Source organism: Fundulus heteroclitus, chromosome 7 (assembly GCF_011125445.2).
Source record: "Fundulus heteroclitus isolate FHET01 chromosome 7, MU-UCD_Fhet_4.1, whole genome shotgun sequence".
NCBI lineage: Eukaryota > Metazoa > Chordata > Actinopteri > Cyprinodontiformes > Fundulidae > Fundulus > Fundulus heteroclitus.
This window is the reverse complement of record NC_046367.1, coordinates 6,174,509-6,186,458: the sequence shown is the minus strand read 5'-3', so window position 1 is coordinate 6,186,458 and position 11,950 is coordinate 6,174,509. Positions and strand designations below refer to the sequence as shown.

General features: G+C 41.9%; 1 protein-coding gene across 1 annotated transcript in view; it reads right to left on the bottom strand.

Annotated features, from left to right (window-relative positions):
• itgb5 (integrin, beta 5) overlaps window positions 1–11,582 on the bottom strand; it is a gene marked incomplete in the record, with an annotated part of 81,906 nt that extends 70,324 nt beyond the window's left edge. Inside the window, 6 exon segments of the mRNA XM_036138812.1 lie at window positions 970–1,131; window positions 3,317–3,485; window positions 5,015–5,264; window positions 5,341–5,548; window positions 7,895–7,980; window positions 10,843–11,582. Coding sequence (XP_035994705.1) covers window positions 970–1,131; window positions 3,317–3,485; window positions 5,015–5,264; window positions 5,341–5,548; window positions 7,895–7,980; window positions 10,843–10,909 — 942 coding nt within the window.
• Between the last annotated feature and the right edge of the window lie 368 nt (window positions 11,583–11,950).

The following is an 11,950-nucleotide window of genomic DNA, read 5'->3' as shown; positions in this document are numbered from 1 at the left end:
TGAATGGCGCAATTAGTGTGGTTCTGACTGAAACTTAAAAAGCTGTTACGTCCAACCATGTTCACACCTGAAAAAGTCTTTTGGGCGATAAACCAAATGTCTTTGACAAATAAGAGGAATCCCTAGGAATCTGGGATTAGACAGTTTCAGCACAGATAGTACACATAAAAAGTACTCAGATCTTTGCATGGGTCAGTCTGACAGTGTCCCAGATTGATAACCTTGAATAAAAAACAAAAACAAAAAAAACACAAGGCTTTCCACAGCACACTGATTTTAAATTAAAATGCACAAAATGACCTGATCTAACTTTTATTCGAACCGGCCTGTACGACAGCCAGCTGTAGTTTTAATAAGAGTGATAGATGGCGCTCTTTCAGTTGCCACACCATGACCAATCATGTTTGCAACACTAGAAATAAATTCATCAAATTAATTAGTTTTTTTGTGTAAAGTGAGGTACAAATGTAAAAGCCTTTGTTCAGCCAGGACTCAGCAACAGGTAGGGGAGGGGCAGTGCTTCCAACGTGCTTCAAACAGCTACAGTATATTCTGGTCCCTTTCTCTGGCATTTAATTACAATGACTTCATACAATGTCATTGTAACAATGACCATAGAGACAATAAATGTTTATGGTTTTGATACATTAACTCTTAACCCCTTGATACTGGTAACACACCAGAAGTCCAACACGAGTGAGGAAATTGTCATTTAACAAACGAAATATGAATCATAAGGTTTACCACCATGCTCATCGTTTTTCAGATAATCTAGGATGTTTATTCCAATAAACCCTGCTGGCTGTAAATCATAAGCAAAAACTGTCATGTTTCAACTGTCGTCACATGCCAACACTGGAAAACACAGAAGCTAAAGGATAATAAAAGCTTTAATTGATTGAAATGTTTAAGTTTCTCTTAGCCCATGAGATGCTGTGGGTTTATTCTTATTTTTTTCCTTCATCTCACCATCTTCGTGGAGGCGCTGTACTCATTTTGGTCGTTGAGGTGACAGCGGCCGTCGTGAGGCTGGACTAGCCCCCCCAACCGGCCGTCCAGAGCCAGGTGCGGCACGTCGTCTGTGGTGAACACCAGCAGGTGGTAGGCCTCCTTCCTCCAGCCGATTTCCTCCTGTGAGTGTTACAGCAGAGTCAAAAGCCAGCTGTGGCCGTGCAGGAGGTGCTGTTACGGTTATTGGAAATATTACAGCAAGGTCTGACCAGGAAATCTTGTTAAAGCCTAAACATAAGAAGGAAAGAAACCAACTCAGCGTTAAATTTTTAATCCTCAAGCTTAGATTTTTTTATTTTATTTTATTGACGTGTCATTGAAAGTTGCACCTTCCCTCTTTCCAGAAGCCCTAGAACCACTAATCCACACACTCGCCGTTTTCTACAAAAGACCCAGTCCAGGCCATTATCACCATGAAACAACAGGCAGGGCATGCAGACTGCTGACTAATGCGCGCTGCTAAAGAAACAACATTTCACCCAATCAGCAGAGGGGCTTTTTTTTTGCTCTTTTGTTCATTATGTAAAGCTGTGGGCGGCCCGATCAGAAGCCTCTGAACACCAACAACACAAACGCTGTTGTGGGAATAAACTCTGCTCTGTGCAGCTCTGCATCAAACCCCGTTTGTGTTGAGGGAAAGAAGCACTGTGATGCTACTTGTAGGAAGTTGCTGCTCTTCTACTTTTCCCACCTAAGTAATTGTTTTCTAACACTTTAGAAATCCAAACATCCATGATTTTCTGGGCTATTTCTTAGCCTAAGATGCTTAAGAAGAGCATAGCTATGCCAAAATACTTGGGGGGGGGGGTTACTATTCAGTCTTTTATTACTCTAAAAAGTTCTAGCAAAGTTAAAGAAAATTAATCTTTTAAAAATGCGGTCTTTCGGCAAATTAACAAGCAAAGCAGACTGAGTTCATATCTAAACGAGTTAGCGACAAAGCAGGTGAGGCATTAGATGTAGAATGTAGTCTGGCGAACAGAACTGGAATGTTCTCATCCAGGTCAGTCCTGAATGGTGACCGGCCGGAAAGAAAATCTAGAATGTGATTTGGTAATTGGTCCAATCAGTGAACTAACATATCTATATATGCCATACAAGGTCAGCTGACAATAACACTCTTGAGTAAAGAAGGTGTTACTGAGTGAAGACTTCAAGTTAGTTATTTTTAGTTAACAAGTTAAACTAAAAGTGAATGAGGAGCAGAAACGCAAGGTGCCATTTATGAAAAAACTGCATTTTCAACATGTCAGTGGTTCATTTAGGCTTCAAGACAGCGAGAGCACACAAGGTATTTTAGGAGACAACAGGAAGTTTAATGGGAGCAACATTACTGTGTTTGACTCTTTTGGAGTTCAGCCTCTTTTAGAAATACGCACACACACACAGACTGCTGTTTTAGTCCTGCCACTGGCAATAAAAACACCCTACAAAGACAAAAATGGTGAGAATATAAACTTTGGCTTTGTCTTTGTGAAACCCTGTTTTACAGCAACTGACCTAATTTATACTGCAAGCCTCGACTTGTAATCGCGATCATTGAAGACCAGGGAGGGAAGGCTTAAAAAATATTCTGAATGCATATCTTCCCATGTTACTGCTGTGGTATTTGGCCCACAAATTCTTATCTGTAGATTTCTAACTGAAATACCAACAGGATACTGACTTTTGTCTTCTAATAACCCAGAGCAAATTGAGGAATTGTAACTGGTTCTTCCTCTTCTCTCCATTATAACTTTAAATTTCGCAAAGTTCGCTGACGAACAAAACAAAAAGAAAAGCTGGAAAGCAAAACCTCGGCATCTGAATTTGCTGAGAACCACTGAATTCTTGTGTTTTATTTGCGTAAGCCAGCAGTTTTGTCAGACAGTGACCGTGATTGCATTAGAAATTATGCAGAGCTTTCAGGAATCGGCTGAATTTACTTAAACATGACCAAATGCAGCATGTTGGAGGAATTAAGTTGAGTTCATGAAACAGGATTTACACCTGGAAGTCGGGCAGAGACTAAATCAGACCATCAGACTGAGTAGCACCTTTGACCAGAGACTATTTGAAAGACAGCAGCTCAAGTAAATTACAAGGCAGGTCATTCTCTTCCTTTAGAAAACAATTAAAGTGGGGGGGAGGCGGGACGTGACTGAGCCTGTGAAGAACTCGTCCTCCTGATAGAGCAGCTGCACCAGACTCTGCTTCCTGTCTGTCCCTGTGGTGCTTTTCATTAACAAGCAGACAGACCAAGTATGACCCGACGTTGCATCGTCACCAGTGGCAGGAGCATTCAAAATAAAAGACAGGACGTCACCTTGCAAACAGCGGCCTGCAGGATTGCGTCGAACCCGCCCTCTGGAGCGTCTCGGTTCCGAGACACCATCTGCTTCTGCACCTCCTCGTTGAAACGGTCCACTTGATCCGTCAGGGAGAGGATGTGACGAAAACCAAAGGATGGGACACAGTTGGGGAAGAGCTTGTATCTGTGCAGGGAGACATTGGCAGGATTTATGTCAAAGATGTAGCTTTAAGCTAGAATTAAACAATACAACCATGCTAAAAAGTACAATATATTCTTTACAATAGTAAAGCTTTTAGCCTCAGAAAAATAATAGTAATATGAACAGGTCATTAAAATAAAAAGGTAAATACAGCATATGATCAAACTAACCTATTACATCCCGTTGAAACAGTGAAGTAAATATGCAATATTCTATTCTACTATATATGCCATTTGTTCACCCCTTCAAATTATTAAGCTCAGAGGTTCTAGTCACTTCCAAGGTCCCATGTTTATAGAATCCACCCCGTTCGGCCATTTTTGTAGTATGCTGGGTACTGTGTAACAAATTGTGTGGGTTAATACGACCAACAACCGAACATTTTTACTTATGCACTTGTAGCTTCGGTATCCTTCAGCTTGGATTACAAAATCGCTGCAAAGGATTTACAAAATTGATTTGCCATATGTCCATGATCATGTTTAGCAGGTTCGCAGCAAATACTGTGATGTAATTGTTTACAACAAAAAAAAAAAAAAAAACATAATAGAGAACAGAGAAAATTGAACGACATCTACGCAGCACCTGGGCAGAATACAATAAAGTTTTCGGCTCTCTTAGAGACTTCAAGTACACAACAAAATGTATTTACTGGCTAAATCAAGTGGATTTTTGGCTGATATGTCCCCTTTAAAGTGTTCTTTGCGTCTTTATATCTTCACTGTAAAATATGCTAATTTAAGTGGCTATAACCCCGACCACCAAAGGGGGGTGGCAGCCTCGCCCACTTGTGGTTGCTAATGCTTATTCCCCTTTTATTGAGAACAAAGTATAATTTAACTAACAACTTAAAAACATTACACAAATCAGTTTGTGTGTTTTGTGTCCCTTGGAAGAACATCTGAATTTGCAGGTTATATCTTAAACAGAAACGGGGTTAGTTAAAGCCTGATTGGTGCATCCCCAAATCATGACCGTTTATCTGACAGTCAACATGCCTCGCTTTTTTCCTCCCGACCGTACATGAACCCAGCAGAGCTATGCTACATATCTATCAGTGATGTGTTGAGGACATAGATTATCTACATGAGGAACACCCCCGTCCTGTAAAAGGATCCCTCACACAGCATTGACAACAGGAAGCCGGGGTTCATCCACTCACAACTGAGCTGGGACATAACCTAGATGCCAAGTGATGCGCGATGATTGTCTCACCTCCAGGGTAAACACTGTGGCTGCCCCCCTCCTCCTCTCTCTGCACTCTGTTCTGCTTTTCGTTCACCTTGTTTGCAACACCAGCTCAGACCAGAGAGTTCTCCTTTCATTCTTTCACACTGAAGCGGTTGCAACCCTTCAAACTATATGTGAATCATCTTAAAAAGCAATAGGAGCTGTCACCGTTCAATCTACTGCAAACTTGTCAAAAATCAAACCAAAAACAATGGAGTTAACAGCAAAAACAAGTAAAGCAGGAGTAGTTGGTCGTATTAAATCTGATTGCTGCCTCCTACCCGTTGCAGGGATTCTCGTGGTACTTGGGTGCGGTGTAGGAAAAGGGGGACATGTTTTTATCCACGAAGGAGCCAAAGCCCAGACGGAAATTGCTGGTGAGCTTCCCCATTTCCTCTGCCAGCTTGGTACCAAGGTTACGGATGGTGTGCAGGTCGTCTTTCATGGAGAGCGAGAGGTCCATCAGGTAGTAGAGATCCACTGGGTAGTCCTCCACCTGCCGCACCTCCAGGTTGAACAACGTGGGGTCTCCTGCAGGGGGTGGGGATCAGCTGGTTTACCCACAGATGGAGGTTTTGTAGTTTCCTTATGTTCAGGCAGTTCTTACCTGGCCGCAGGCTGAGGGAGATCTTCTGAGGCATGATCTGGACGACATCGTACAGTGCCGACCCTGACCCTTTAGTGCTCAGGGGAGAGTTCTTCAGAATGGAGACGCTGCTTGACGGGTATTCGATGAAGCGCGGCTCACAGCCCCTTTTGTGTAGGTTTTGCTTGAAATCGCATCGGGATGTCAGAGAACGACGCAACCCAAAATCCTGCAAGATGAGATGCAGCAAAGCTCACAAGGATAATCTCGCCAGCGCAATAAAAGACACAAAAGGCCTAAACAGGAAACCATCATCTACAATCATCTAAATGAGAAGTTCTCAACTCAGCAGAATCAAAGACTTTTCCTTAACCTGTAATAAACCCAAGCTTATATTTTTTCTTCAAATTTGAAATATCACTGGGGGTTATTTCATTGAGCCATATCTACTGTAATTTATTACAAACCTTCAAAGAACCTATTTATTTTACTTACAGAGGGCAAATATGTTAAGTAGAGTGACATTCCAGTGCTCTGAGCCAGAGTCCTGGCTGCAAGATATGGCTCTTCTTCAAACATAACCCATTGAAATAGCTGAATGATTTCAGTCATCCCTAAGCAAGTTCTGCAGGATGCTTGAAAACACTTATTAATTTAAAATCATAGACGCGGGGAAACCTCAGTCCTCGAGGACCGGAACTGATCATTTCAGTGTTGCATTGTGAACACAATAAGATTGATCAGCTCCATAAAACATACACACATGTATAGACACAAGATAATGTTTTCTAGGGTTAGGGGATAGGGGATGTCATTGTGAAGCATAGCATGTATTACAAGGTAAAAACGTTTAAAACACAGCCCTGAGTGTATGATGAGAAGCTATTGATGGTAGAACACTTAGCCTTCTGTCAGCTTCCACCTTTCTACAGCAGCATTAACATCATCAACCAAATGCATGGGGGGAAAAAAAAAAAAAAAAAAAAAAAACATCCAATGTAATGAGTTTGGGAGTGTTCTCAGCAGAAGAATTTGAAGATAGCTGTTGGAGACAGGCACCAGTTTGGCTGCAACTCTGAATGAGAATAAGTACATTTACAAATATGACGGGTGGACTGATATAATCTGGTTAAAGTTCAGCAGAAATAACAAGGTACCAGCTGGAGTTTATACAGTATAGTTGGGTTAGATGGGGAGAACACCATCACATCTCATGCCAAACTGAAGTCTCTCCAGTTTCTCATAGCATCGTGGGAAGCTGATATCATGAGCAACAGATCTGAAGGTGAGAGATTTAAGCTCACCACCCTGCAGGTATGTTTGAGACTCTTACTTTGATTAAAGAAAGAGTGGTTCTGGAAATGCCCTGGTAGGTTGATCGGGTCCGATACTACAGACTTCTCTTCCGTGTGGCTGATAATACTCCTTTATGCAAGAACTGGTGTGTTTGTGAGGCAGCATTTTAGCAGGAAGCCAAAACAGGCAAGACAGGAAGAGTTTGCATGGGAAGAAAAATCTTACCATACCTTATGTTTAGATTACAACATTGATGTTAAGGGCCTTTTCACTCTTTTTTTTTCCTTTTTAATGACTTGAAAATGTATTTGATAATTAAAAACCTAAAATATGTATGCTGAACTGTATAATTCTACACTGAGCAGAGATCCCTAAAAATGCAGCTTAAGATTCATGAACCCTCTAGTCCATTTATCAAAACAGTGTTTGCTGTGCCTTTTTCTGTATTAAATAAGATTGTGACTAAAATCTAAAAATACTTAGACAAGTCAAACCTGCACTGAATTATTCTAAACTGATGACAGATCCCTTAAAATGTGGTTGTGTCTTGTGAAACATCTCCTCTACGAGTGAAACTTTTGTTTAAAGCTGGTCTGTTTCTTGTGAACTAAATGTATTGGTACTGTACCACAGGATTTGAACTGGTTTGATACATGTAGTATCAAAGATAATCTAGCCCCTCCCAAAAAAAAAAACACCAGCTTTTGCTTCTAAAATGACCAAGGTTAATATGACGATAGTTCCTCCACAATCACCACATTTTTAGTACATTCCTTGCAAATATAGCTCAGCAGAAGGCCGTTTTAGACTATATTAACATTGAACTGGCTATAAGCTTCCATTCAGCTTGCTTAATCTTATCACTTAAGCAAATTGCTTGAGGGTTCGGGTTTTAGACAACCACAATTAGTCTTTTGATACCGGATTAAAGAGAGATTTCTGTAGTGGAATGTTGTCTAGAAGACATCTTATCCAAACTTCATGGTTAACCTTGACTTTGTGTTCACTGTGACCAGAATAAAATGTTTCCACTATTTCCAAAATGTTACAGATAAGCAGTAGACTATTGTCTCGTGTTAATACAGTTTCAGACATGTTCAGATTAGTCAAGCTCTTTTAGCAAATAAATGGCACAGCATTCACTGAATGCTCACTGAATTACAACAACTGCATTTGAAATGACTATTTATGTTGACTCGATAAACTGTTAAAAGTGCCCTACAGCCATCTCTGTGCAACACGTTGCCTTACAGGTGTCTGCATGATGAAAGCTATTCACCTCTTGTGCACACCAGGCGCAGCTGGGATGGATCAGGAGGCATTCCTCACAGGACGTGGCACTGCCACTCATACATACGTTAAGACCTGAGGAGACAAGATCAGCAGCAAGGAGATCATTTCTCACAGGTGAATACAGAGAATCAACATTTGACACTGCTGGGAGCTTTTGAAGGTCAGAGGGACAGCTCATGTTAGATAAATTTGAGACAAAGCCAGAGAAGCCCGACAGATACTTTGGACATGTGCAGAGGGGGAATAATGAGCACATCGGTAGAAGGATGTTGAGGCTGGAACTGCCAGGTAGGAGGCCTGGAGGAAGACCAAAGAGGAGATTTATGGATGTAGTGAAAGAGGACATGAGGGTAGTTGGTGTGGCAAAAGAAGATGCAGAAGCTAGGGTTAGATGGAGACAGATAACTCGTCGTGGCAACCGCTGAAAGGGAAAAGATGAAGGAAGAAGTAGGTGAAGAAAAACAAATAGTTGTGGAAAAAAAAAACACACCATACATCATACTCTGAAACATCTAATGTGGGTTTTCTGCCAGCATAAACTAGGACATTCCGTGACAGGTACTTGGGCTGATCATCCAGAGTCACTGGCACAACCCAACTCCAAACATCAGTTATTTGCACTGTGTCTGTGATGTTATGTCTGGCTCACACCCAGTAAGATGGGCTGCAGTGTTATACTGAACCCCAGGAAGCTGAATCTAGGGCCTCCAACTTTATCCTGTTGATCCAACAGGCGAGGCTTTTCGCTAAGCAATCCAAGCCGTTCCTCAACCACTGTTCAACGTGTTGCTCATAGTAAGAGAGACTGTAGTGGCTGCTGCTGTCATACATTTTGTTCCCTAGACGAATATCCACATGGAGGAGAGGCAAGACAAGTTTATTTATATAGAACTTTTCAGTAACAAGACTATTCAAAAGGTTGAGCAGATCTCATAGCTGCATTCATGAAACAACAGAACAACTTCCTCCGTATGTTTTATAAAATAGAATTCAACTTTATTGTCATTGCATTGTCACAAGTACAGAGCAACGAAATGTGGTTTCTCTGCTTTTAACCCATCACCCTAGGGGAGCAGCGGGCTGCCATGTGCGGCGCCCGGGGAGCAATCTGGGGTTAAGGCCACTCAGCCACTATTAAGCATTACTGTGTGACATCAACGCTTTAAAGAAATTTGTGAGAAACGAAAAATTAATAAAAAACATATAAAATCATTCTAAATAAAAACAAATTAAACAAAAAATACAAATGATGTTTATATTGCTGTATATTAATATTTTTTAAAGATAAAATAATCTACTGGGATAAATATCTGCACAGGTATGGGTGGTGGTGGGATGTCTGATGTGCTCCAAAATGTCCATATTATACAAGTTAAGATTTAGGGCTTTACGAGGAAGTTTTTGCCTCTGCCATGGGGAGAACGTGTTTCTGTGTTGCCGTTTTGTTTGCACTAGTCAAGCTAGTTAAGTTGGTGTGGTGATTTTATTCTGAAATTCACTGGAACTTTATCATGTATAGCGCCCGACGTTTTATGTTTAGCTTGGGAAATTCAGGTGCTTGATGGGGTAACCACTGTGCCGTCCGGTTAAACCTCCCTCTTGCGGAATTTTTGCTGTGCCGCACCGCCTCGTTAACCAGACTGCATGCAGTGAAGAAAGGTTGGATCACTATTTTGGACTGAAGAAGAAATTGCTGACTGTGTCATTTACTGCACAGGTGATGCTGCCATGCAGAAGAAAAACAGCAACTGTGATCATGTGCTTGGTCTCTACAAATAGTCACGTGTCTATGTTTAGGAGGACCTGCACTAGCATAGTCTCCTGGACTGGTACAGGATGGAGATCAGTCATGCTGATTTGTTCTTCTACACACCAGGACAGCTTCTCTTCCGCTGAACTGACATGGCTTTAAGATTTGTAGAGCTCATTGTAATGGTGTGTTTTTCTGTGTATAAATTCCACTTTCTTCTGCTGATTTCATCACAAACACCATCTCCTGTCATTGAATATTTAATTCCAAGATATTCAGAGTTTTGGCTCTACACCACCTTTTGGGACCAACTCGGGGATTATAATGTGTCATACAATTTTCTCTTTTGAATATTATGGTTTGTAACACTTCATGATGATCTGAATCTCTTTCAGCCTAAACAGCCCGGCCTAGCCGGGTGCATTTCTTACCAATCAGCCAGCTAATAAACTACTTCCGCTGCTGTTTGCAAAAGCTGTTTGAGAGTTGAAAATGAGATGTTTTTCAGAATTTTGCCCTCTGGTTCTAAAAGCGTTCTAAGATGATAAAAAGGTTAATGAATACAAAGGAGGAAAAACAGTAGAATCTTTTCATAGTTGTGCTGTAACCAGCCTGACAAGAGATATATTAGTCAGAGCAACTATTTATGTAATTATGGCAGCTGATAAAACATCATCCAGCACTCTAGTAGGGAATCCAGGTTTATGTCATCAGAGGTGTAAGTGTCAAAACGCTGTGTATGTGCTCCAGAATCCTTCATACCACTGGCAGGTTTATGTCTTTATCGACCTGTTTCTTCTACCTACGATTTGAGGAGTTCAAACTTGTATCTGACCGAAAACATCTGGAGGGAGCTAAAGATTAGGGTGATGGTGGGGAGGGCTTCCAACTGCAAACATCCCAGCTGAAACATGCAAAGAGCTGCTTAGCGAATATAATTAGGAGTTGATTGTTGTATACCAAAATCTATTTTTATTGAACACCGAGAAGGGTAGAAATAAATAACGTGTTTTTGGAAAAAGGTAAAATTAACCTCCTTTTAGATCGAGTTATGATTTTATGAGAGAAGCGTTTCATATGGCATCAGAAACGAACTAAATGAAGTGATTGTCTTTATCCCCGCCAGGGTTACGGGCTGTACGTGTGTGATGATGTCGCAGAGCAGACGGGCTGATCGCTCCTACCTCCAGCAGAGCGCAGAAGCGTCTCCAGCAGCAGCCAGCACAGAGCAGCTCTTCCCGGGATCCACATGCTGTCACGGCGCCTTCAGTCAGCGTCCAGATTTCTAGCTCTGTTCTCGGCAAACACACACACAGACAGACAGACACAAGCACACACGCACACACAAGTCGACGTGTCTAGTTTTTCATCTGGGCTTCCATTTGAGTCCGCTCCGCTTATACGAACAACCCACAGCCGAGTTCGGCCACCTCAGCGGGATCTCCTCGGACCATCCTACCGGAGGCAAGCGCTCAGCGCCGATCCATGCCGCTGATCCGTTCCTACAGCTCGGCTTTCTGTTTGGACGCCTGCCTCTGCAGACTTCTACGACCTGACCTCTCCACACATAAAAACACACCTTTGGTGACAGTGGATCCCAAACTTCCTTTACGGTTCCTTGGCACGACAGCAAGCGGTAAAAGATGGATGGATGACGTCAAAGCTGATCCAAGCTCAGCGTATGTCCAATGTGATAACCAAAGCAAAGTGCTCCTTGCTGGGCTTTAATGATCCACTCTCCTTTGGTTCAGTTTACGTTCCTGATGAAATCCCCGCCTCCTCGGAGGGATTTATGCTGCATTCGCTGGAGCTCGGAAAAAAAGATAATCGGGACCGGAAAATGTTTTGTTAGCTTGACTGATAGCACAAAATCAAACCTGTATAAACGCTATGCCAAAAAATTATAATAAAAACACATATCAAACATAAGCTGAGTTATTTTTGGGGGCCGGGGGGTGGGGGTCGGGGGGGGGGGGGGGGTGGCAGAACTGACCATTTAATCATAGACATATAAGAGTAGACCCCGCATCGACCGCTTTCACCTATGGGCGCTGACGGGATTTAGGGGCGCCATCTTGGGGCGGTCGACAGCTCAGCTCAGTGTAATGTGTTGACCAGGCTAATTTTCACGTTGTTTTTTTTTTTTTTTTTTTTTTTTTTTTTTTTTTCTTCTTTTGCTTAAAACTTTAAAACTATAGCTATTATAACAACTGGTCCAGTGCGTTTAAATCATCTTAGTGCGGTTAAAAGTAATAGAATATTCTGACAGGATGTATGTACACAGCCACTCAC